Raw genomic sequence first — 25545 nt, 5'->3', positions numbered from 1 at the left:
CCCATCTTGGACCCGCACCATTGATTTCTTCAGTCAAAGCGTCAGTCATTATCATATATTAGTCCCTTAAAGCTCGGCCACTTGTACTTGTATTCCCCCCTTTCCCACACCCGCACATATACACAAACATACCCAACCGCCACTCGGCGCACGCATTCATCCCAACATGTCGTCAGCGAATGCGAACGAAATCACCATCGCCGTCGATCCAGACGTGCACCTCCGCCAAGACGAATATGACCCCCGCGACTGGAACTCCGAGACCACCTCAATCGGGTCCTCTATCTATCGCGGAATCATGGAGAATGGCCGCCGCTACCAATCCCTAAAGGAAGACGAGTACGCCTTCCCCGCCGACGAGCAGCAGTTCGACACCTACGACGCCGTCCACCTCGCCGCGATCGTTGGAGACTCCGCTGAAGAAAACCCGCTCTTCCACGCACCCATCGAACCCAAGAACGTCCTCGATATTGGTACGGGAAAGGGATCGTGGGCCGTTGATGTCGCGGATATGTTTCCCGAGGCTTGGGTTCGTGGCGTGGATCTCTTCCCGCCGCCCGTTACTTGGTTACCGCCTAACTGTATTTTGGAGGTGGATGATGTGACGCAGGACTGGACGTGGAGTAAGAAGTTCGATTTGATTCATCTTCGGGTTACGGCGTGCGCGTTTACGCCTGAGGAAACGGTGGATATCATGAAGAAGTGTTATGACAATCTCCAGCCTGGTGGTTGGATTGAACAGTTTGAAATTCACCCCAATGTTTATTGTGATGATGCGAGTATCGCGGAGGATAGTGTTCTATATGATATTGGACCCAGGTATGAAAGCACTCAAGTTGCAGATGAAGCCTCCCGCCGACTCATTATCTGATTACTGAGAATATTAGGTGTGACGCTGCCGCCAACAAATCCGGCAAGCGCATGGATCTTGTAAAAACGATGCGCGACTCCATCGAAAAAGCCGGCTTCATCGACATTCACGAAAAAGCAACCAAGTGGCCCATCGGGCCCTGGCCTCGCGAAAAGTCTAAAGAAGGAGCTAGGCTCAATCAACCTCCACCATTGGCTGACCGGTATCGAGGGATACACCATGTTCCTAATGACCAAGTTTGGAGATCCCGAGCCATGGACTCAGGAGGAGGTGCGAGTGTACAATGCTCAGATGCGAAAGGGGCTGCTGAACCCACACCACCACCCATACCAACGTACAAGGCGAGTTTGGGCCAGAAAGCCCTTCCCCGAGGAGGAGAAGGCGAGGGAGGAGAAGGAGAAGGAGGAGAAGGCGAAGGAGGAGAAGGCGAAGGAGGAGAAGGATAAGGCGGAAGCGGCGGCCGCAGCTGCGGCGAAACAGAAATCGCCTGAAATCAAGAAAGAAGAAAAGGAGTGAAAAATTCAACACAACATAACATGCCCTTTCCAACTCGAACTTTTTGGTCGCTTTATTGATCCGATGCTTGAAACGAAACGATATCAACAACCACCCCCGCAGCACAGCCTTTCTTTTTCGGATTGTTCGTCGTCTCAATACTGAATTAATACGGAAGTGCGTACTTATGTACCTACATACCAGAACTACATACCTTTTCCATACACACACATTATGTGAAGTCGATCCTTCAATGCACTGTAACCACCACGTGGCACACCAGGAATAAGTAAACATCCAAGAGACTCCAACAGACCAATCACCTGGGTAACTACTATCCAAACCATAAAGCAGCCCACTAGTAGAGAGCTCAAATATAAACCCGGAAGACAAGGTTTATCTTATGTCAAAAACAATAGCATTCATCTCATATTCCCATCAGCACTCTATTCCAGTAATTACCTTGCCGATGTCGGTAAAACCGACAGGGGGGACTGTGTTTGCTTGAGTGTCATAGGCCGTGTCTACCCGCAAATGTGATAGGAGGTGCATTAGCGGTATTCTTGGCCAAAAGTGGTCCATCCTTCAGAAGTACGGGACTTCCCGAGACCGTTAATACTCGTACATGTGATGCGGGTCTCGCATTTTGCATTGCATTGCTAGTACTCCGTCAGTTGTGTGGATTCTGCAGTGAGGTTCATCGGACGACATCTATAGATGACATGTTGCATACCAGGTACTTTTTTGATATCATTACTAGTAGTAGCTACTATGCGCAACGTCTCATCTGCTCACAGGCAGAAAGATACTGATTGTTACCTAGTAGGTATGCATTCCAAGCCCTGGAGGTTGCTCGTCTGTAGTACTATATTTTACTAGTAGTAGTAATACTTTCCTTACAAAATAAATCAAGACTTAAAGACTGCAATGAATAAAAACCACTGAAAGTGTATCGTATCTCCCCTCGCCGGCAGGGTAGTAAATAGCTCCCACTACGCTCATTCTAATCTCGCAGAGGGGTTAATCTATGAAGTTACTAGCGAATAGATTTCTTGAAAGCTAGGTATATTAGTAGTAGTTATCATTGATTACTACACATAGAGATAGGTACAGGCGGCCGCTGGGACGCTCAGCCTAAATTGCCGTGGTTGACCTGGTACTATGCCGGTTGCCGCTATAGAGTGCCGCAGTGTACTGTCTCAGAGTATCGCGAGAGACATGATCATCATCAGACCAGACATAAAGCACCTTGACCCCCTCTCTTCCATTTTCTCGATGATGATGCCACCAACTTGATCGGGTCACCCGCAAAATACCCCGTCAAATATGGTGTCGCCAATCTCGATTGAGTTATATAACATCCTCATCTCATCGCCATCCCCCAATTAGACCAGAGAAACCACAGTGCATGTGTCCAGCATTTCATCCACCCGGGAAACCCGTCTGACGAATCGACAATGGGGAATGCTTCGAGGACCTTCACCAATCGTAGTTCGTGGTCATCATTTTCGACGTCCCCCACTGATCCGTCCTTGAGTGTTTGCAGAGATTCTTCATCAATAATTATGCACATTCGAAATTTGTTAAAGAAATCGCGAGCTTTTTGAGCATCTACCCATGTCTCAAAATGAGTGCGAATGGTCTCGATAGAGGCCCCGTCAAATTGCGCGGGGTCTTCTATGATTGTCGACTTATATCTGGACCAAATGTGAACAGGGTCGTCATCATAAGGTCTAAGCCTTGGCGTCACCTCGTCAAAGAATTCACTTTTCAGGCAGGTTTCGATATATCTAATAGCGTGTGGGAAAGCAGTATCAGATTCCACAGTGTAGGTAGTGCGATATATGACGTATCCCCAGTCTGAGATGGTTTCCAGTCTGTTCTGGAGCTCATCCATGTTTGAGGATTCACTGGTAGGCTTGATCCTTTGAGTTTGATAGGATTGAGAAGGGAGTTTCGAGACCTGACATTGCTAGATTGACGCCAAGGCCGCCTAAGGCTAACCGACTTTGCCAAGGTAGTCCGGTTTGGATGCGATGATGTGTTCAGACAGCTTGCAGGCCGGGAAGACTTACTGTGTCGGCCCGACATACACCTGGAACCACTGGCAGACTCGTGAGGGCACAGGTAGTACTGTGCTGCCAACATCTTCTGCAAGTCTACGGGCGTAGCTCAAGTTTCAGATAGCAATATAACGATGACCTTTCTATGCAAACGTGTTTCATTGAGATATTATATTCTTGAATGCAGTCGTCCCCGAATTGTCTGTTTATGTATGTATGTGAATGCCGCGCAAGAAATGCAAATGAAATAAAATGCAAAAATTACGAATGAAAACAGTTCAAAACGAACCGAAAATTTGCGAAAATGAGTCGTTGGTGAACAATGAAAAGAAAGATGAAAAGAAGAGAAAAGAATCCATCCAAGTGTTTAAATCATACAACTTGGCTCCCACGACGACTGCCCGAATGTGAATGAACCCGACTCCCACCAGCCTTAACAGTATGCTGGGAAGAAGCCTGACTAACACTATCAGCCGGAATAACTGGAAGGCCGTACTTGGATTTAGACGAATGCTTCGAGCCGGCCTTCGAGTGCGAGCGATGCGAATGATGCGAATGGTGCGATCTATCCGAGCGACTACCAACCTGGCTGATAGAGTCGTCAGGCGTAACATTCGATCTCACATCCAAGTCAATCACACTATCGGGGAGTGGGACTTCGCGTGCCGAGAGATGCGATTTGCCATGGCTGGGCGCGGCGCTGTAGTACGTCGCTGCAGAACCGGCGGGGAGAGGGATATTGCGTGCCGAGCGCGTCGATGAGGCCGTGCTGCCTGCGGCATTGGGGGCTTTGCTGGATGGTTTGCCGCCCTGGCGGCTATGGGTGGAAGTTGAAGTGTGGTATGCTCGTGAGTGGTGGCTGGAGGTGTAACTGTTTCTGTCGTCTTGGCTGTGCCGCCGGGATGTGCTCTGGGCTTGCGATGCCTTGATTGTTGAGGCGGAGTGGACGCTGCCTGGTCCAGCCAGGGAGCGGGAGCGCGGCTTATCGGCTGCGTAGCTGCTGATGAAGGTACTGGGGCTACAGGGGAAGCGCTGCGAGTCGTTGCCTTGGGGAGGGTACTCGATTGCGCGGAGGGGGATGTCTTCTGGGATGCTGAAGACACTGCCGTCTGAGGCGCGGCGTCCGTGATCGTCGTAGAATTCGGTTGCTTCGTAGATGGTGCTGGCACGAGGGTTCTTGGAGGCTACGCTGCGGCTCATGGTAGAGCGAGGACCCGAGGCGGAGGTGTAGACGCTGCGTGCAGGGGGTGCTTCGATGGCCCGCCACTGTTGTTGCTCCTCTTGCTGGAGTGCTTGAGATGGTGCCATAAGTTGAGCAAAGTTTTGTACGTATTGCGAAGGCGAAGGTCCAGGTGCCTGGCTTTTGGTCTGGCTATTGGTCTGGCTTTTGGTCTCCGACTCAGTAGTGGATTGCGAGTCACCTTTCACCATGGCGTATGCAATTGCAGCACCTGCAGCAGCACCAAGGAGAGTACCCACGATAGTCTTGGCGGCCTTGCCTCCATCGTCTGTTTTCGGGATAGTCTGAGTCTGCATTGTATATGATGGCGGTGGTATAGACCTTGCCTGCGGCTGTGACTGTGACTGGTGAGAGACAACCGAAGGGGCGCCTCGCTCGATCGCAGTTGGTGCCTTGGTAATAGCTCGTGATCCAGCCTCAGATACAGGAGGTGCAATGCTTTGGGTCCTCTTGGTCGTGGTCGCTTTGCTGACTGTGGTGGTGGCTTTGCTGCTCTTGGAGACAACCGATCCATTTTCCAGCAGGGCTATTGTAGGACCTCCGACTTCCGATGCAACGACCGTAGCACCAGGACGATAAACAGCTTCGATACTGTTCCCGTCGAAATCTATGATGGCGGCGCTGTAGTAACCAGATTGCGAATCACGAGTCTTAGGCTCGCCATGCATCTTTCCACCGGCCTTCAAAGCACTAATGAAGAACGTCTTCACGGCATCTTTGGTCGGGGCTGGAAAAGCGACATGTACGGCACTAGTGGAGATCCTATCCAACTCAAGTTAGAATATGAACTTTTTGAAACAGAACAGAACCCTCCCAAACATGAAGACCGCTTGCATCAAATGACATACCCTGGTTTTTGCTCCGTCACCCAGAAGTCGGCGGGTTCGCCCTGCTTCTGGCCGAAGCCGATATAGTCGTCATGACGGCCAATAAATTGGTATCCCAGAGGCTGGAGACATGACAGGAAGAAGGATGTCGAGGTAGGGAGATGCGAGACAGTCAGAGTCAAGTGGGAGAGCGGCATCTCGGGTGGAAGTGGAGGAGAGTTGGCGTGCCAGCTTGAAGGTTTGCACGCGCTTTGGTGTAGGACTCGGAAGGATTGTAGAAGGAAGAGACAGAAGAATCAAGAGTAGATATATGTAGAGAAGAAGAGATAGAAGCAACCAGTTGGTAACTTATGAATGAATATATACGGTGAAGGGAATGACCCCAGTCTATATAAGTTAGGAGGTACTATGACACACCAGACCACAAACCAAAGCGACCTGCCAGGAACCAGTGGAATTGCAGGAAAAAGACTGGAGAGCTGCCATGGGCCTACCCCCTTTTCCAATTCTTATGCCCAAGCCTAATGCAATGGTCATCGGCACAGTACCTAGTAGTCGACCGAGAACGAGGCCTGCAGGGAGCCCCTCACTCGGAGTGGACAAGAGTGGGCAAGTGGACCCTCAGCGACAGAGGGGACTGGAGTACAAACCGGAAGTGTATGGGATGAGAGTTAACCACGATAACAAAGAGTTCTGCCCGATCGGGCGATCTGCGCGTCGGGAAGCAGGGTGAAACACCGCCGGTGCTGTCACAGCGAGGCGAGGACCCATCGAATCATGTTGCTGGCCCGTTTCGGTGAGGGAGCTTTAGGAGTGGTAGGGTACGGTGATAGTTCCCGTAGGATTTGCTAAGAAAGGGCCAGCTCATCGCAGGGACCCCGGGGTGGATCAGTAACCGTGGCGGATGGGGCTGCTTGGGATCGTGGATGGAGGGGAGTGGACGTGCGTGAGTGGCCTCTCCCCGCCAGTAGCAAATTGGACGAGGCGACAAGAGAGACTGGAGCAAGACTGGAACGCACTGGAGGAGACTGTGGAGCCGGGGGCAGATGCGGTGTCGTGCGGTTCTTGGGCAGGTGTGCTGACCGCCACTATGCGCGGCGCTGAATTTGATTGTGATAGTCAGGTTATTGTGTTTATTGTTCATCAAGTATGAGTCATGGCAGAACGAATGGAATGATTGAATCCATGTGCTGAGAATAGCAGCGAGGCATTCTGGGCAGAGATGCAGAAATATAGAAACGCTGTGATGCCGGCGTTTGAATGATTCGTCCGGCGGCTTGCTGCACGCTTCCGATTAGCTGCAGACGGACTGGCTTGGTTTCTGACTTAGTCTCGCAGGTCTAAAGTGAGGCGGCGCCTTGCCACGTCGGGATCCTCATGCTATTCGAAGCTGCTATAGGCTGATGGAAATGGGTTGACGTTGGGAAAAGGAAAGATCAAGCTACGAGGCGCGAATGGCGGGAGACCACTTGGGAAGTCACGGGTCTAGACGTCTAGACAGCTATGGAGAAGAGCAATTACACTGCATTCATCATAATAAATAATAGTTGTATTTTCAACACAATATGTGCCTGATCTCAGGATCCAAGGCTGGTTTCCCGATCTTGTATGTTCACTTTTCTGGTCTCGCCACAGTCGAAACGGGCGAAGAGCTCTGGATCAGGACTGGAGGCGAAAAGGAACCAAATGCCATCCAGTCCGAGTGTCTCTCGGAACGTGGGGAAAGAGAAAACCATGCCATGGTCAACAAAAATTCCCCAATACCATCTTTCCACGGGCCTAGAACCTTCGCCGGAGCAAAAAGGAATGAAGACAAATCACGGTCCGAATTCTCATTCTCGTGAGTATCCGGTATCCCCCCCCAATCAAATCATCAACCAAAAAGAAATAAATCGTGACATGAATGAAATAAAAGGAAGATCCAAAAGAAATATGACAGGTAGGAGGAGAGAAGAAAGGGGATGCTCGACATATGGCGGAGAAGTTCCAGTCGGGGAACAAATAACGTTTCAGAGTAAGGGAAAAAAGGATATCCCGGAAAATAGAGACAAGGAGAGTCCAAAACTCACAGCCCGTGGGGTCACGACCGTCACAAGGGAATTCGTGGCTTGATAGGCGCAGTCGACCGGACTGCGAACGGCGGGCAACAGGCAGCGGCGCAGAGTAGTTGCGCGGCGCGCGGATTCATCAAACCCGGAAATCGCTCACAGAATATCCCACACCTCCTCCGCCGCATGGCAGAATTTACTGCAGGCGACACTGGCACTCAGACTGTAGTTGCTGATACTGATGGTGTCGTCCTTGAAGGTGTCGGCAAAATCATCATGGCCCTTGGCCATGGCACCAACGAAGATCGCAACACTCTCCTTGGGATCCAGTGACTCAATGTAATCCTTAGTGCGGACAACGGGGGCCTCGAAACTCATGGTCACCTTGCGGCAGTTCGGGGGCAGGTGGTCGGTGATGGGGTTCTTGATGACCTTGAGCAGCTTCTCTTGTGAGTTGGTGGAGCGGATGGACAGGCGGTGCAGCAGTTGGACCATCAGACCGGCGAAACGCTTGAAAGTACGGGGGATGCGGACGGAGGGGTTGACTTCGATCAGGACACCCTTGGCAGTGTGGATGAAAATCTGAAGGCGACCAGCCTTGTTGACGGGGGAGTCGAGGAGGGTGAGGAGACACTTTGAAATGGTGTTAGAAGAACAATCATAGTGAGGAAAAAGAGGACTGTTCAATTCTCTAAACATACCTGGTGGGTAATATCGGGGCGAGCCTCGCTGATATCGCGGTTCATCTTGCGCATGATACCAATATGTTCGTCGCTGTTCAGAAGAGAATACTTCTCATCCTTGGACCCAGCACGGCCTGCAGCCCGGTAGGTTTCCAAGCTGGCATTGGAGAGAATGACGATCAGACGTTGAGTATCCCGATCGTGCGAGGGGATGGTAACAGCCTGCTCCGCAACCAGTTGAGGCAGCTCGGGCGGGGGGCACGATTGAGTACCTAGCGGTTGATCGCCGTTAGCTTGTTGTTGCTGAGGGACAGGGTCCATAATGGGGATTGATCGCAATGGAGAGCAATGAAGAGCAATAGGAGGGAAAGAAAGAATATCTTGGGCAACAATGTCACACCACAGGATAGGATCTGGCTAGATTGCTGGAGGGGGGTGGTTCGTGGTCATGCGGAGTCCAATTGGGGAATTTTTGGAGCCTTTTGAATCCTTGGGAAGGCAGACACTTGGGAACCTGGGACTGGGTGCAAGCAGTTGGAATTGGGAATAAATCACTCACGCGCGCGCTTTCGCTTTCCTGCGGCTTGTGCGTCGTCGGACATTGTTGATGGATTGAAGGGCGAGGTTGACAAGGAAGAGATTTTTGGGTTGAGTTGAAGTGAGGGTCGCCGGTTCCGCGGGACGAAGGCGGGACCACAATTTAGTGTGGGTGGAGGGACTACTGGCACAGTGGCACTACAGACAATCTGGGCTTCATTTATGTGATTACTGCGATCATAACACCTGTGAATTACTCTGTGACCACTCTACGACCCCTCCCTGACCGTCCCCTCTATTGTGCTCTAGTGCCATCGCCTGCAGCGGCCCGATTTCGGTGGAGTTTTTCTTCATCATATACTGTACTCTGTACTCCGTACTCTGCACTCTGCACTGCAACTCAAAGTCCGGCTATCTGTGCTGCACACTACTGCAAAGCATTACCGAGGAGAAGAGGTTCAGTCTTCAATGGGGAGGTTTGAGAAGCCACGGTTGCCTTCATCAATCACAATCCACCCACCACAATAACACCTACGCCATGTATCTGCTAACGAGTGATTTCATGTGTAACATGGCTGCATGGGAGTGTCAAGTCAATCAGTAAGATCCATCATGCTCGTCGAATGGACGCTTCCAGAACCGTGAACTGGTCATCATCATCCGTCATCAGATTCACAGAACACAGCCAACGGCTGAGGTGATACAACGGTCAGCCTCGTTCACCCGCCTTACCACTCTGGGAGAAGCTAGCGCTGATAGTTCTTACTGTGAGAGATGGATCTGCTGGAACGTGCAGCCGGTGCCTGTCAATGTCAAGCTCGAGGGACGATCCGAGCCCCGCCGTCAAGGCCATCACGCCAGCGACCAGGCGACCGGGGTGAGGGACCTGGACCTGGACCAGAACCTGGAGCTCATGGAAAAGGTGTACAATAGTATCCATCAATCTCTTATTGGTCGACAAAAGGTCGGCTGTCAACTCGAAACTCGCCACCCAAACCCTCGTAAAACGCTGAACTTTCGTAGATGCCGTGTAAGCATACCATGCACCGCCGAAATCCAGAAATCCGGGGACAGCCCATGCTGTGCCAGTCAGGGCCAAGAGAAAACGAGCAACGAAGTTTGTAACCAGCAACGGGGGGCCGGACAAAGCCAATCAGTATACAGGATCTGCGATCTTGCTCACAAGTTTGCTCCAATCAGCAAGGCAGGGGCATTGTGCCCCGGTCGAAGCTCCGGTTTCTCCCTGTGGAAATAACACATGGGTCCCGGTAGGCGCCGTGCGTCTTGGTGCTGGTGTTGGCGTTGGTGTAGTTTGGTAACAGAACCAACATCATACATAGACAGTTGCCAGTGATCTAGGCAATCTAGATAATCCAGTTGAAGTGGTTGCAGGCAGCAGCAAGGTGAGTTGTGGAGAGCGGTCAACCTGGAACGAGTAAAGAGTCAAGAGTAAGATCATGATGATGATAATGTTGTGATGATCTCCCACGCCTTGCTCATAGTATTGTGCAACACGCCCATCCATCTCGCTGGGATACCAGCCATCCAGGCTTTATACTTTCAAGGCTGGGCTTGGAGGGGGGGGCTCATTAAAGCACACGAGTAAGAAAAAGGCGCGCTGGGGCGAAATCCTCTTTAATCTCCCCCCCGCTGCGACATTGTACATGGCCGTTAGAGTGAGATGTTGGGCTGCGATTGGCCGTCAGCAGCAGTTTGGAGCCTGTCGAAATAGCAAGGCCCTGATTGACCAGTTTCACTGGTTCCTGAGGACGAGAAAGGGGCGAAAGGAGGCCCGATGTGCCCGTCCCACCGGGGCATGCCAGGCAGACTTCAGGAATTCAAGTTCCCCAAATTGCAAGTGAAATAAAGAAGGGCCCCACGAGTGTGTAAGAAGTAGAAAAGGTGTTACTTAGAATCCAACGTTGAGTGGAAGGTGCCATCTATCCTATCTACCCTACAGTATCCTGGCACTATCCCTGGCATCGTAATTACTCGACCTGGTGGCGATTTTCAACCTGGATACTTATTGACCAGCCCCTCCAGTGAATCACATAGCTCTTCTCTGTCATCTATTTGCAAAACCCCGCCTCTTCCCCAGCTTCCCAGCAAGGGATACCAATACGAGTACTCCAACTCATACCAACAATAACCCGTGAGTATCTCCAGTTCTCCGAATCTCCAAGCAAAACGAACAATATGACCTAAACCAGTTAGCGCCACGCGTGCGGTGGAACCGGCGATCCGCCTATGTAAAGTGCAAAACCCCCCCCGTACCGGAAAACAAACAGCTTCATTCTCCCCACCCATCTTTGGACCTCCAGGGAGATGCCGTGGACAGTCACCAATTCTTTTAAGCGGTAAGTGTTCTGATTCTATTGGGGTTTCTTTTGGATCTAGCTGACTCTTGGGCCCTCGTTGCCTCCCCCCTTACTAGAGGCCTGATGAAAACATACGGAAGACCAACATGGCGCGTCTATGACGATGAGCGGGCCGCGAAAAAAAAGACGCGTGCTGGATGAATCGGATGAAGCGGAAACAAACCTACAATATGCGATTCGCGAGTCATCCGCCGCCGTGTTATCCAGTCCCTCGCGACGCAATTCTGTCGTTCTTTCAGAAGGCACCCTCGACGACATCGACGATCTCACCACGCCGCCCTCTTCCCCACCACCACGATTAACGCCGCCCCCAGCAAATACTCGCAAACCAACCTTTGCTTTCCTCAAGCGCAAACATAACAAAGATGCCCCCGCCGGCTCCCCCTTGACCGAAGTCAACTCCAACAGCGTGCGCTCCTCCTCCGACGTCGACGCACCAAAGCACAAAGCGGCGGCGGCGGTGGCGCAGCAGCAACCGCAGCAGCAAAAACAACCAGCACTGCGCCAAATGCAAATCGACTTGGGGAATGAGGTACGAAAGACTTGTGCGACCTGCGGAATGGAGTACATCCCATCCAACACGGAGGATGCGGCGCTGCATAAGAAGTTCCACGAGATGAATTCGACGGGGGTAGACCTGGGCAAGGCATTCATGCGCGCGAATGCATCACGCTGGGTCTACGAAGCGACGCGTTTTGACGAAGGGTACGTGGTGATCGTTGATCGAAAATCCTCATCGAGTGCCAAGAACCAAGCCAAGCGCGTGCTAGAGGTCGTGAACAAGGAACTATCATCTCCCGAAATCGACGACGAAGTACTCTGGAGTCAAGCCGAGCCACCGAAACACGCGCCCGGTCAAGGAGAAGAAGACAAGGTTGATCGATATCGGGTGTTTCTTCATATGAAGGATAGTCGGTGCGTGGGGCTCGCGCTGACGGAGCGCATTTGGGAGTCGCGACCGGTCGTACAGGGCGAGATGAATGGCACCACTGTGAAGGATTCGGCTGTCTCGGTGCATGATGAGGTGCATCCGGCGATTGTGGGTGTGTCGCGTATCTGGACTTCCGGAGCTTCGCGGAGGAAAGGTATCGCCCTCGATCTACTGGACTGCGTGGTCAGCAATTACATCTACGGCATGGAGATCTCCAAGGCTGAGATCGCCTTTAGCCAGCCCACGGAGAGTGGCAAGCGATTGGCTCATAAATTTTTTGAGGAGGAAGAGACATGGCATGTGTATAACGAGAGGTGATGAAACTGGCATTTCCATTTCTGGGTTTGGCTGTCGTTCTTTTTCTTCTCTCTCTTTCTTTTCCCTTTTTCCTTTTTTCTTCTTCTTTTTTCGCGCCGACCATCATCATCGTTGAATTCTTTATTTATTATCTCTATATTTGTCTACTGGGAATACGGCTGGTTATGGGGGGGAGGTTATGGGATTTTGATTTCTGCGAAAGGCTGAGCTTGTTGATTCATATCTATTTGTACCATATTATACACGCCCTTTGGGCCTCTTCTATACCTGACAACATAGTCTTTTCCGAGTTCGTTGTTACTCGTAGTAGATTTTACAGTGAGACTGACAGTGAAAACCAAGTGACAGCCTAGGTGGGAATTGAATTTGTGACTGCAGCCTCTCGGGGCAGCCGGACGCCATCGGAGGGCGGCGCATAGTCGAAGTTGGATTAGTTGGATAAGAAGTTCGGCGGGGGCTTTTCCCCTCCTCCTTTTCATCCTCTCCGAGAGAAGCGCTCATCTATCTTCGAGATGTCTGCCTTCAATCCCTTTCGCGCCAGGAACGTTGATGGTGAGATCCTCCTGCCCATTCCCATCCTCCCCCGTCCCATTCATCCTGAGGCTGGAACCCGCCACTTCCGATAAGACGCGAGCATCGTCAATGCTTGCCCCCTTCCCCGCATCATTGGACTGACAAGAGATCGGATGGAACAGGAGTTTCTACACTGGGGAACTCATCGCCATCGCCATCGCCATCCCAACCTGAAATCAATTTGCCCCCAGACCTGTTTACAAAGCCGCCCGCTTCACAGCTGCCCAACGGTTACCCCAGAAAGTCGGCGCTGTCACTTGAGATCGAGGATCACGAATCTTCCTCTTCCTCTTCCGACGATCAAACAGCAGACCCGTTCAATCCCGATTCCGCCGTCAGCGATAATGAAGATGACGAGCGCAATGACGAACATTCGAGGAGCTTTGCTTCCCCGACCGATCATCACTCGCGAGATCCTCTTGGGTCCGCTCCACACCCAGCTCCATCCGAGGAGGGATCGACCACAGGCCCGCCGTTGAAGACCCCTTCTACACAAGTATCTACAACAGAAGCTGGCGGGCCAAACGCAGCACAAGGCATTACGCCGTCACTGCCTCAGTCAGCAGTGTATAAGTCTCCTGAGAATGACGGTAACACAAGTTCGTCGAGTCGTGCCGACAAAGAGAAAAAGCCACCCCCGCCACCAAGGAGCCATCATGGCAAGCGCATCAATAGTTCACACTCAACCTCTCGTCCGGAGTCCTCTCGATCCACGAATCGGCTCTCCTTTCACGCTTCTTCACCAGAGAGCGTGACCTCTGTTCCACCCCCGGACACGCCCAACGCCAATGCAGGGTCACCACCACCGGCGTCCGATTATTTCCTGACGCCTTCGGATAACCAACAGACATCAGGCTCTACCGACTCTCTCCAACGCAGCCACTCGCAGAGCAAGCGGCCGCCGACACCGCCTCTCAGTCGACGACATAGCCAAATGCGGCGATCCAAGTCTACGCAGTCCAATTCAAAGTCGAGCACCAGCCGATTGACCATGTCATCAATCGATTCAGAGAGCAACGATAGCTCGCAGCCGCCTAGCCCAGGCCCTTCGACTCGATCAGTGACATCGTCGATGTCACAGGACCGCAAGCGCGTTAGTATGCCGCCGCCAGCCCCTGGAGATACCCGAGCTGCTGCTGCTGGTGGTGCCGCAGCTCTCCCCGCATCCGGGACCCCGGCGGACTCAATTTCGCCACCACCATCAGCACCTAGTTCGCGGCCAACACCACTACAACCTGGTCGACGCACCTCATCCTACGGAAGTCCAGCTACTGGTTCCTCCTTCGGAGCACCCCCTCCACCGCCACCCCCTCGTCGAGCACGGGATTCAATCCTCCGCGCCAGTGATGGCGGGGCGGAACCCCAAGCAAGCCGGCCAGAGACCCCGCTCCCTCAACCATCTAACGCGACCGACATACTGGCTGATCTTTCACGGCTACAGAAAGAGGTGGATGACCTGCGTGGTCACTACGAAAGCCGCAAGGTCAGCCAGTAGGGGCTTGGAGACGATACTTGATATCAGGGGTGGAAGTAGGACCCTAGGCGGGAGGAGGATCCAGCGGGCTGTATCCATCCTCCTTGTAGTAGTTGTTTCAAACGACCTTTGTATGAATGAATGTATGAACCTGAACCTAGCTGCGTTTGCAAATATCCAGATATCAATTCTTTGTTACCGTAAGAACCCAGAAGCCAATGCAAACCTCACAAGGTACTTCCGCTCTGATTGGCTCAATGTGATCGGCGACATGACGTCGCGAGACTCCCGAATTATTTAAATCTTCTACGATTTGCGCGGGTCTGAAGTCGGCCACTTTCTCACCCCGCAATTCCCATTTCATCCATCTACTCCCTTCTCCCTTCTCCCCCCTTGACTGACTCTGAAACAACAGAACTCGATCTCGATCCCGAGTTCGCCTTGGAACTGACATTGCTTGCTCCTTCTCTCCTTCTCTCCTTCTCACTTACCCTCACTCACTCTCACCCCTCTATCCATCTCCAAACACCCGATAACATCCATCAATCAAAATGACTACTCCAACGCTGATCAACCTTCCACCTCCACCTTCAGACCCCGTCACACCATCAGATATGGGACCGTAAGAGCTCTCCTCCCCAACTCCAACTCCATCTCCATCTCCACCCATCTCCCACAGAATACCTGACTAACCCGTGCGGGGTGGTGATCGGTATATAACAGTGGCACGCCAAACTCAGGCCTCTCAGCCCTATCAACAACGGCCATTAAAGACGGCCACCAAGGCGCACCATTCCCCCACGCCCGTCACGCCCACCAATCCTCCTCAGCCTCCACATCCTCAACAACAACCCTAGACGCCGAGCGCGCCGATCGCATCTCCCGCCTCGCCGGTCTAGAACGAGTAGCAACAGCCCGAGCCGGCGGCAACTACTCCTCCCCCGCCAACGCAAATGCGAATGCAAATGCAAACGCAAATGCAAGTTCCACCTCCTCCGCACCCCAGACACACATGCCCGGCGCCGCAGCGTCGTACGGCTACTTCGACAGTCCCGCAACGTTGAAAGAGCGCAGTACCGTCGGCAGCGCAAGCGCTACGGGTAGTCTGGGCGGTAATACGTACACGAGTACATGGGCCAGCGGCAGTGAAGCTTACGAGGATAAAATGAGCGAAGACCCGGATCCGATGGATCGCGATCACGACGATGCTGTCTCGAGCTTTAGTAATGTTAGTGATGAGGGGAATGCTAGTCTTGTTGGATTCGGTGAGGGTGCGAGTAGTACTATCAGTGGTCCTACTTCGCGGCCGCCGCCTGGTCTAAATCGGATGTCTTCTGGTGCTGGTGGTGCTGGTGGTGCTAGACCGACGTCGATGAGTTCGAATGTTAGTCGGTCTAATCCCCTGGCGTCGTATTTGCAGCAACAGCAGCAGACGCAGCAGCAGAATCCGTCGCAGTTGTATCAGCAGCAGCAGACGCATCAGAGTTATGCGGGTGATAATGGTATGTCGCCCTCGCCTGCTGGGTCGAATACACCTGAGCCGATGGAGGATGCGCGCATGGTTGATGGGATGACTTTTGATAATGATGTGGTTGATACTACGACTCGAACTCCTCGTCTTGCTACGCCTCTTGATCGGGGTAGTGAGGGTGGTGGTGGTGGTGGTGGTGGGTTTGGGACTCCGGGTCATGAATAGATTGAGGATTGTATGGAATGGAATGGGATGAATGTAGGTAGAACATGACCAGGTTGGAAGGCGTTTTCTTTGGAGTGATGTTTTCCGTCATTATCATTATCATTACTCCAGGCAGTTATTGGTGATTGATGGGATTCTGCGTCTTGTCTGTGCCTATTCTTAGTTCAAGTTACTCGATGAGGAAGTCGCGTGATCTGTATTTCTAGGAGATATGGCGGATGGAATTGTGATTTGTCTCTTTTATTCTCATATTTTATGTCAATGCAATTTAGCCTAGTCTTTGAATATGCCTTGCGACGATTCGAAGTCAAAATAACCCAGTAGGCTGCCGTGGCGTGATACTGGGATATACTGGGATATACCAGTCTACATGTGTACTATGTAAGCCCGACAGGTAACTACGGTGTAGACGAAGATGAGGTGAACAAGGAAAGTACTAGTACCACTCTACTATTAGGTATAAAGATAGTAGAATGCAATACTAAATATATAAATACTATACCAACTTGAAGGTAACACGATACTTGTAGATCTCGGCCTCCCATGACGGCATGCCGCCTCCGAGTTGAACAGCGCGGAACACCCAAATTTTCCAACTTCTCTTCTCTTCATCCTCTCTCTTCCCCCCACCCTCTCACCTCAATCACCCTCCACGCCCTCCTCGATTCCGCCTGCTGGCATTGACTTGTCTAGCACTGAAGATTCATCTCTCCTCATTTCTCTCCAAGCAATTGCGAGTTTCTTTCGCCCAATTTGGTTCGCCCCAACCCGACCGACAAAGACCGATCTTGTCTGCCACGTCGTCGTATTCGATTTCTTCTTTGAAGCCATCCACTCGCCTTACCGAGCAACTTCTCTCACGTGAATAGCTCGATCATCGCTTTCCATCCTACTTCCACCGAACTCCCTTTGACCTTCTTCCGGTCCCGAATAACGGCCCAGTCTCCGGTCGCATTGTGTTTTCGTTTGCCCTGGTACATTACACCAGTGTCTTGGAAACAAGGATAAAGCATATTTGCTACGCTTCTTGCATTTAGAATCGAGATACTCCTTTCTTTTCTTTGGTGGCTTTAGCTCCTGCAATTTTGAATTCTGCTCAAAATGGCGGCTTCGACACAACTTGCATGTGGGTTCCACACTTCCCCCTCTCCTCCCCTCCCTCTACACACTCCGCGGACAGCCCCCGCTCGGAAATGGAAAAATTCCAGTCACGCCGGCAACTAGAACACGATGACTGACATTCTTGGAAGACCGCACCCTCAAAGGGATTGGCATCATGGATGCCTCCCCTGTCTACCAGCCTTTGTCAGGCTTCGAGAGACCCGAGGGTAACCTCCGCTGCAGCGCCTACTCTCCTTGTGGCCGCTACTACGCGTGGGCTTCTCCTGACAGGTATGTAGAGCTATTCTCGCAGGGACTGACTATCCTGTCCCCGCCCAGCTGTGGGCCCTTTTTCGGGTCCCTTCTCAATCAAACTAACGAATCTCTTCAATTTTGCAGGGTCACCATCGTCGACTCCTCCGCCGGTAACGTTATCTCCACCATCACCGCCGAGAACGTGTTCGAGCTGGGCTTCTCACCGCTTGGAACCTACGTGATCACCTGGCAACGACCGACCAAGGACGAGAACGGCGATGCCACAAAGAACCTGAAGGTGTGGCGCGCAATTGAGACTGGAGCAGAGCACACTGTTGTGGGCAAGTTCGTCCAGAAACAACAAACGGGCTGGAATCTGCAATATACCGCCGATGAGAAGCTGTGTGCCCGCGTCGTGACCAACGAGGTTCAGTTCTACCAGAGCGATAACCTGTCGAACGTTTGGAATAAACTGCGTGTGGAGGGGGTGGCGGATTTTGCCCTCTCGCCGGGACAGACCCATTCGATTGCGGTGTTTATCCCTGAGCGAAAGGGTCAGCCTGCCCAGGTTAAGGTATTTATTGTGCCGCAGTTCAATGCCCCGGTTTCTCAGAAGAGCTTCTTCAAGGGCGACAAGGTTCAGCTGAAGTGGAACGCTTCCGGTACAACCTTGATTGTCCTCGCGCAGACCGAGGTGGACCGCACCGGCAAGAGTTATTATGGCGAGACCACCTTGTACCTGCTCAGTGCCAGCGGCGCTTTTGACTCGCGCATTGACCTCGGTATGAGAATATTATGAACCCTCGTTTTGGAACAACACACTAACACACCATACAGACAAGGAGGGCCCCATCCACGATGTCAGCTGGAACCCCAACTCGAAAGAGTTCGGTGTCGTTTACGGCTACATGCCCGCGAAGACCACCATCTTCAACATGCGCGGCCAGCCTACCCACACCTTCCCTCTGAGCCCGCGTAACACCATCCAGTTCTCGCCCCACGGCCGTTTCGTTCTCGTTGCCGGTTTCGGTAACTTGGCTGGTCAGATGGACATCTATGATATGGACAAGAACTTCCACAAGATCACCACCGTCGAGGCATCCAATGCCAGTGTCTGTGCTTGGTCTCCTGACGGACAGTATATCCTGACCGCCACCACCAGCCCTCGCCTCCGCGTTGACAACGGTGTCCGCATCTGGCACATTAGCGGCAGCCTCATGTACAACGAAGAGATGACCGAGCTGTACGATGTGACCTGGCGCCCTGCGAACATCAGCCAGCACCCTCTAGGCGACCCCTTCACCAAGCTCCCCGTTGCTCACCCGTCCGCCACCGCCTACCTGAGCACCCGCAAGGCCCCCGTGAAGCCCGCTGGCGCTTATCGCCCCCCTGGTGCCCGCGGCCAACTGACACCCCTGGCCTTCAAGCGTGAGGATCAAGGCGGTGCCGCTTACGTCCGTGACGGTGCCCCTGGAGCCGGAATCACCAACGGCTTCGGCAAGTCTCGCCGCCGTGAAATTCCCGGCGCCGAGCCCGCGGAGGAGTATCTTCCTCCCGGAGCTGCCCCCGGCGGCGGTGTGGCTCTTCCCCCCCGGTGCTGACGGAGAGAAGCTTTCCAAGTCCGCCCAGAAGAACAAGAAGAAGCGTGAAGCAGCCAAGAAGGCCCGTGACGAGGAGACCGAAGCTCCCGTCAGTGCCCCTGCTGCCCCCGCTGCCCCCAGCTCTGACCGTAACCGCACCCGCGGCAGCAAGAATGGTGCCCCCAACGGCAATGTTAACGGCACCAACGCTAAGTCTGCCCCTGCGGCTCCTCCGGCTCCAGCCCCAGCCCCGGCCCCTACCCCTGCTCCGGCCCCCGCTGCTCCTGTCATCGACCAGTCTGCCCAGGATAAGAAGGTCCGCGGCTTGCTCAAGAAGATCCGTGCGATCGATGAGCTGAAGATGCGTCTTGCTGGTGGTGAGAAGCTGGAGGATACGCAGATGAAGAAGATCCAGACGGAGGATGCTGTGCGTAAGGAGCTTGAGGGTGTTGGTTATAACGGGTAAATACAGATGCAGATAACCACAATGAGAACATACTAGTAGTTATTTGTTGGTTGTGTTTTGCATAGTTGCGTTTGTGGATATTGCATCCTCTCTCGCTGTTCATAGTACAGTACAAGTACACCATTTCAAAGGCATTATACAATCAAATTCCAAATTGATCATGATGTATCTTGAAGTTGTCAGTTGGATCGTTCATGTACTATTTAGACTGTATATCCAAATGTGCATATGACCTACCCTTCCATTTCGTGTTTTGCCTAGGTACAGTATTTCCGGAAATCGGTGTCACCCCTATACTCTCTCATTGTTCCCCGAACCATAAATGCCCAAGATACACTAGACTTTATTCAGCAAGAAATAAAGATAGTAATTTTCCGGTTTTTTCCAAATACAGATGCTTACGCAGTCAAGTTACATACCATATGCTTATAATTACAATGTAGGAATTAATTGTTCATTCTGCTTACTTTATCTATCCTAAAAGAGGCTCCATCTCACCCCTTCGCGTTATATCATCGTCTGAGGACGCACGGCGCGTTGCTAGCACAAAAAGTAGTGCTTGACCGAAAGCGAAAATCAAAGTGTCAACAATTATCCAGCCAACACTGGAATACCAGGCAGAAAAGGCACCATCATTCCAATGTCCTCTCGCCTTTTCATACGGAAACGGAAGATACCATACCCACGCCACCGAGACGAGCAGAAATTCAATAACTTGTAGCAACAGCCCTTGAAGGCTCAGCGAGTTTGGAAATGGTACTGTGAAGATCTCGCGGGCTTGACGATATATGCTCAAACAGCCTAGGATTGTGATCATGGGCCAAAGGAGCATGGAATGGAAAGCGAAGAAAATACCCGCCAGCAATTGCTGGGAATCATCAAACGGCGAGACGGCATCGATAAACAGAGGGATAACTGAGACAAGGAGATAGCTAGTGTAGCTGCTACCTAGAAAAACTCTGCGGTCGCTGTGAAGCAACAGTCTTTGCTTCCAGGCGTTAGAACAACCTTAGAATCAAATATGTAAAGCAGAGCGATGCTCTTATGTCAACATCTCAGAACCTGAACCTGAACTGCGCAGAACTTGGCAATGTCCGTGATGGTTACCCGACGCTTGCTAGCTGGATTGGTCGAGATCCGGATGGCGAAACCCTCGTATTCCGCCGGTTTCGACGTCTCAGCGCTCGGAACCTTCTTCATCTGCAGAGCGGCCTTATCCAGCTAGAGCAAGAGATTGATGAACTGGACGAGGAAGCGCGTAGGAGTACGGACCTGAGACTCTCTCCAGGCATCGCGACGTTGGGAAACACTTATACAGCTCGCTGCTGATCCGACAAGACCGGAGAAGAAGCGATTGGAAAAGGCTGTCGAGCTATCATTAAAGATCAAAGAATACGATGAGCTCTCCAATTTGACTTCGACTTCTCTAACTTGATCTGAAGCTAATATCTGACCCCAGAAGAGGGACTTTTACGACAATCCCAAATCGCCCAACTAAGCGGACCGAGCGAGCGTGTTCTGTCCACTTACCGCGATTACATTGAGGGAAATGCCTGGAAAGGCACTTATCTACCATCTATCCCGATTATAAGTGGGAGGGCGAAAGATATGCTGGAAGAAGCGGACGACCTTGTTGCTTTGCGGAAACCAGCAGACGAAGACATGATTTCAAAATTCCTGCAAGACCACTGGGCCTTTCAGAGCCATAAGGGGACTGATCCTCTCGATCGCACAACAATACACAAGGGACGGCATATCATGCGCATATTTTCTATGATCAGCATCCTGTTTGCCGCGATGCTCTTAGTTGCTGCGATCATCAGCCTTTACGTGGTTGATAATCCGACTACGAAGTTGGAGTTGGTGGTTGCGTTTACGTTTATCTTTGCTTTGAGTATTGAGCTGTTGATCAATGCACGAAGAGCTGAAATATTCGGTGCTGCAGCCGCATACGCTGCAGTATTGGTTGTTTTCATCTCGGGGAATCTGGGGTCTTGACGGATTCGGAAGTAGTTCTAGTAACTCATCAGCCCTGGAGTGTTTAAGAGAGATCTGAGCCAGTGAACTAAATGTTGAACTCAATTAAAACTTTAGAACTTGAACTCGAAACTTTATTTCAAGCAAAATTAGGAGCGTGGTCATCCAAAAGCACTCTTCGTGCCAGAGCAGAACCCGCGGAGGCATTGCCGAGTGAATTCATGATTGACTGACCACTATTATACTATTACTACTGTTTAGTAAATGGCAAGCTACGACTATCTGGCAATGCCCAAAGGCACAAATTAGCTATGAAGGGAATAAAAGATGGCCTGCGACCGACTTCATAGAGAATCAAAGCTGTTGTGTTGGAGCGTGGCATATTACTGCTTGAAAAATTCAGATCATTTCCTTCCTGCATGCTTTGTCGATTGCCTGGGCCACGTGTTTCACATTTGCATTATTGACTGTGATGGAGAATTTCAGCTTCATGATCGAAATACCCTGTCATCCAGAGTCCAACTTACGGCCTGCAACTGAGATCCGCCCCGAGCTCAAGATGTAAACATGACCATCAGTCCGCATGCATGATACTTGCTCAGGGCTGAGACCTGTATATGAAAACATTCCAATCTAGATCTCGTCAGAAACCCCAAAATTGCGCTAAAATGACGAGGATGCTCACTTGAGTCAATATATGATCCCAGTTTCCGGGCGTTCCCAAAGAAATCAACTCGTCGTACAACGCCTGTCGCATACATTTGATCCTAGAGCTCATCTCGCAAAGATCCGCCAACCATTTTTGGAACAGTGTATTATCTTTGAGAATTGTCGCCGCGATTCTTGCTCCTCGTTTGGGTGGTTGGGAGATAAGTCCTCGCTGGAGACGTGATAGATGTCCTTTGACTTTGCCTGCTGCATCTGGCGAAGCCGTAAGAAAATGCAGAGCCCCGACGCGCTCTCCATAGAGACCCATATTCTTAGAGAAGGACTGTGCCACTGCGAGCTCCATGCTTCCACGGGATGCAAAATGTCTCAAGGCCCACGCGTCTTCATCTAAGTTCCCCGAAGCAAATCCTTGACTTTTGTTTCTGGTAAGCATATGCCCTATTCTGAGTCTAAATGAAAAATTACGGAGAACCATAAGTAAACAAAGAAAACTTACTAGGCACAGTCAAAGAAAGGGAACAATCCTCTGCTTTCACACACGTTTGCGATCATCCTCCATTGCTCCTTTGTCGGGTCAAGTCCAGTGGGGTTATGAGCACAGCCATGAAGTACGATCACATCTCCAGGAGTAGCCTCTTGGGAAATTGTCTGAATCATATCTTTTAAGTCCAATGCCTTTCTTTCTGGGTTCCAATATGGGTAGGACCTGACCGTGACCCCGACCGATTTCCAAATGTTTGCATGGTTCACCCAGCTCGGGTTGGATAGCCATACGGCAGATGGCTTGAGGGCTTCAGATAAAAAGTGTGCACCAAGTGAATTGGCACCTGTCCCAGATATCGTTTGTACGGAGACGAAATTGTCTTCTAGCGAGCTGAGGGCCCCAAATAAGAGGTCTCGTGCTGCGGTGTAGAATGGTGTGTATCCGGGAATAGGAAGATAGTCATAGCGACCGGAGTCTTCTGAAGTCTTGACTATCTCCTCCGCCTTGATGGGTTTGAGCCATTGTTAGTATCATGTTGATCCATTGAAATATATGAGGAATTGACACACTTCTTTCACTGCCGGCAATACCCATGGCTTCCCATTCTTGTCCCGGTAGATACCCGATCCTAAAATCACTTTTGAGGGGGAAGGATCGGCCGAAAAGTCCTCTTTGAGGGCATAGTGGGGATCCAGAGGAATATCGTCAAGCTCAGAAAAGAGTGATTCGATCGAATGAGAGCCCATCCTTGCGATTCCTTTCGAACCTTTTCAGATAATGGTTTGGTGTTATTGAAGTATGAGTTCAAGTTGTTTCGAATCCCCTATAGTATACTGGTCCTGAGAAACAGTGTTAGTTAAAGGTACGAAGCAAAACATTTATATGACCGGGCTACTTGCCGATTGTTTGAAACCGGTACCAGTCCAAATATGAGCCACGGTTCGTTCGAGGAATAACAGTCAACTGCAGCGTCATACAGGGTACTCGTAGTAGTTGTTAAGATGATGGATCCTGGCTGTGATTGGTGAAGATGCGAAAGTACGTCGATCCAACGGGCCGAGCCTTGAATGCGGGGTTTAGTCATCGCATTGGACTTCTCGACCACAACTATAAAAATACTATATTTTGCACATCAAACTAGGGAGCTCTTCAACAATTGCGCAATAATTTTGGTAGTATAGAAGTGTCTGCGAGTTCCCGTAAACCTTACATCGGGATGCAGTCATTTGGTTACATCCGGGAGATGAAAGTGGAGTGACCCGAACAATCGAGCAGGATCTAGAAAAGCTTGGCTAGGGATTACGAGGAACTTACGCCTCCAATTTATACTAGTATATTTTATCACGTCTACTAGTGAACAGTGAGACTTCAAAGCTTATACCATGCTGCGTGTATAATCCTTGGGTATAACTGAGTGAACCAAAGTAAAAGGTCAACGAACAACCTTGGAAACGTCTCAATTGATTGCATCGATAATAGAAATAGAATATTCAATGAAAAGGAAGCATATACCTGATGTTGGATCCGACATGTGATCCAAAAAAGGGAGCCCACGGGTGCCTACTTCAACCCTGTTGTTGTTGCCCTCCAAACTTGAACTTCACATTCACCTCCATTCACCTCCATTCACCTCCTTTCACCTCCCAGTTTCAACCACCCCATCATTCCTGGACTCTTGTCTCTCCAAAAGCTCGAATCAACTTTCAAACCGCCAACTCATCTCCTCCGGGCACATTTCCACTATGATTTCAGTGCGGTCCGCTCTTCGCAAGAGCAGCGGGGCCATTCGCCTACTCGAAGCGCATGACCGGCCTTCTACAAAAGTCATCCGGGACAGCAATGGAGGGCAAAAGGAAGGTTTCGAAGGTATCTGGATCAGTGGTCTGACTCAAACCACTTACCTCGGAATCCCTGACACCGAGATTGTATCGCCTCTCTACCGCGCAATCTTGCAGGCGACAAACATCAAAACACTGTGGCCAAGTGATCGACCAATATGCGCAGCCTTTGATGCCGACAGTGGTGGAAGTATCAGTGATATCCCAGCATTGGTGGCGGTTCTTGTCACTATCGGAATTTCCATGGCGGTCATTGAGGACAAGGAATTGAAAGCCCCAGGCAAAAAAGTCAATTCTCTCTTGACAGCAAACGGATCTCAATCTCAGGCAGACCCGGCAGACTTTTGCAAAACGATCCAGACTTTCAAGGAATCTGCGCAGTGTTCTGATTTGATGATCACTGCTAGGATTGAATCTTTCAACGTACGCATCATGAAAGACGACCCAATTGAAGAAGCTGCCTCTATCAAGGCATCTCTCGAGGACGCATTATCCCGCGCTGAGATGTACACTAAAGCAGGTGCCGACGCCATTATGATTCACAGCAAAAGTTCCAGTCCTACAGAGGTTCTCGATTTCTTGAAGCGATTCCGTGAGCGAGACCAAGTCACACCCCTCGTGGTAGTTCCCACTACCTACTCAACCACCCCCCGGAAATCCCTTATCGATGCCGGTGCAAATGTGATTATTTATGCGAATCATTTGATGAGGGCCAAAATACACGCAATCGAAGAAGTTGTGAAATGGGGAATACATCGCGCCCCGGATATGTTTGTCGATGACAAAGAAGCAGCGGCATGCGTCGAAGCTAAAAACTACGGTTGTCTCTTGCGTATTTTACTTGACAGAGACCGCGTGGATGGGAAGAACTGGGAATTAGAGCACTTATTCCAGCAGGCGCAACATCAGGCTACCATGGGTATGAGAACTGCTGTAATGATGTTAGAGGAAGGTACCCAGTCGGGTTGCGAGGCCGATATGTTCATGATCGGTGTTGAGGAGCTATTGAAGATCAATGCCACCCGGATTTCAATTGCTTAG

At 51.1% G+C, this 25545-nt stretch overlaps 12 protein-coding genes across 12 annotated transcripts; 8 read left to right on the top strand and 4 right to left on the bottom strand.

Moving 5' to 3' along the window:
• Positions 1–166: 166 nt before the first annotated feature.
• On the top strand, positions 167–1387 carry N7481_012307 (uncharacterized protein; the record flags this gene model as incomplete). The annotated part of the gene is made up of 3 exons (XM_057271526.1): positions 167–819; positions 888–930; positions 989–1387. 3 exons carry the CDS (start codon positions 167–169, stop codon positions 1385–1387), a joined length of 1095 nt encoding a protein of 364 aa, XP_057115714.1.
• Positions 1388–2729: 1342 nt separating this feature from the next.
• Positions 2730–3263, bottom strand: N7481_012306 (uncharacterized protein; the record flags this gene model as incomplete). Its single annotated transcript, XM_057271525.1, has 1 exon — positions 2730–3263. One exon carries the CDS (start codon positions 3261–3263, stop codon positions 2730–2732), a length of 534 nt encoding a protein of 177 aa, XP_057115713.1.
• A 538-nt stretch (positions 3264–3801) lies between these two features.
• Positions 3802–5693, bottom strand: N7481_012305 (VOC family protein; the record flags this gene model as incomplete). The annotated part of the gene is made up of 2 exons (XM_057271524.1): positions 3802–5431; positions 5518–5693. 2 exons carry the CDS (start codon positions 5691–5693, stop codon positions 3802–3804), a joined length of 1806 nt encoding a protein of 601 aa, XP_057115712.1.
• A 2007-nt stretch (positions 5694–7700) lies between these two features.
• N7481_012304 (18S rRNA pseudouridine methyltransferase) lies at positions 7701–8829 on the bottom strand (the record flags this gene model as incomplete). The annotated part of the gene is made up of 3 exons (XM_057271523.1): positions 7701–8177; positions 8246–8607; positions 8787–8829. The coding sequence occupies 3 exons, from the start codon at positions 8827–8829 to the stop codon at positions 7701–7703; spliced, it is 882 nt and encodes a 293-aa protein (XP_057115711.1).
• Positions 8830–9302: 473 nt separating this feature from the next.
• N7481_012303 (uncharacterized protein) lies at positions 9303–10019 on the top strand (the record flags this gene model as incomplete). Its single annotated transcript, XM_057271522.1, has 2 exons — positions 9303–9364; positions 9443–10019. The coding sequence occupies 2 exons, from the start codon at positions 9303–9305 to the stop codon at positions 10017–10019; spliced, it is 639 nt and encodes a 212-aa protein (XP_057115710.1).
• A 1226-nt stretch (positions 10020–11245) lies between these two features.
• On the top strand, positions 11246–12391 carry N7481_012302 (ESCO family N-acetyltransferase; the record flags this gene model as incomplete). Its single annotated transcript, XM_057271521.1, has 1 exon — positions 11246–12391. One exon carries the CDS (start codon positions 11246–11248, stop codon positions 12389–12391), a length of 1146 nt encoding a protein of 381 aa, XP_057115709.1.
• Positions 12392–12903: 512 nt separating this feature from the next.
• On the top strand, positions 12904–14459 carry N7481_012301 (uncharacterized protein; the record flags this gene model as incomplete). The annotated part of the gene is made up of 2 exons (XM_057271520.1): positions 12904–12943; positions 13087–14459. The coding sequence occupies 2 exons, from the start codon at positions 12904–12906 to the stop codon at positions 14457–14459; spliced, it is 1413 nt and encodes a 470-aa protein (XP_057115708.1).
• A 530-nt stretch (positions 14460–14989) lies between these two features.
• On the top strand, positions 14990–16134 carry N7481_012300 (uncharacterized protein; the record flags this gene model as incomplete). Its single annotated transcript, XM_057271519.1, has 2 exons — positions 14990–15060; positions 15162–16134. The coding sequence occupies 2 exons, from the start codon at positions 14990–14992 to the stop codon at positions 16132–16134; spliced, it is 1044 nt and encodes a 347-aa protein (XP_057115707.1).
• A 1101-nt stretch (positions 16135–17235) lies between these two features.
• N7481_012299 (translation initiation factor 2A) lies at positions 17236–19536 on the top strand (the record flags this gene model as incomplete). Its single annotated transcript, XM_057271518.1, has 5 exons — positions 17236–17260; positions 17385–17526; positions 17635–18272; positions 18328–19067; positions 19102–19536. 5 exons carry the CDS (start codon positions 17236–17238, stop codon positions 19534–19536), a joined length of 1980 nt encoding a protein of 659 aa, XP_057115706.1.
• A 1044-nt stretch (positions 19537–20580) lies between these two features.
• Positions 20581–21534, top strand: N7481_012298 (uncharacterized protein; the record flags this gene model as incomplete). Its single annotated transcript, XM_057271517.1, has 2 exons — positions 20581–20800; positions 20996–21534. 2 exons carry the CDS (start codon positions 20581–20583, stop codon positions 21532–21534), a joined length of 759 nt encoding a protein of 252 aa, XP_057115705.1.
• A 378-nt stretch (positions 21535–21912) lies between these two features.
• N7481_012297 (uncharacterized protein) lies at positions 21913–23412 on the bottom strand (the record flags this gene model as incomplete). Its single annotated transcript, XM_057271516.1, has 5 exons — positions 21913–21980; positions 22041–22146; positions 22199–22595; positions 22679–23169; positions 23236–23412. The coding sequence occupies 5 exons, from the start codon at positions 23410–23412 to the stop codon at positions 21913–21915; spliced, it is 1239 nt and encodes a 412-aa protein (XP_057115704.1).
• A 996-nt stretch (positions 23413–24408) lies between these two features.
• Positions 24409–25545, top strand: N7481_012296 (uncharacterized protein; the record flags this gene model as incomplete). The annotated part of the gene is made up of 1 exon (XM_057271515.1): positions 24409–25545. The coding sequence occupies one exon, from the start codon at positions 24409–24411 to the stop codon at positions 25543–25545; it is 1137 nt and encodes a 378-aa protein (XP_057115703.1).

Source organism: Penicillium waksmanii (assembly GCF_028829765.1).
Source record: "Penicillium waksmanii strain IBT 27052 chromosome Unknown utg000010l:1.0-3698451.0:1.0-3701458.0, whole genome shotgun sequence".
Classification (NCBI taxonomy): Eukaryota; Fungi; Ascomycota; class Eurotiomycetes; order Eurotiales; family Aspergillaceae; genus Penicillium; species Penicillium waksmanii.
Note: the sequence above shows the minus strand (reverse complement) of the source record. Positions and strands in the feature narration are given on the sequence as shown.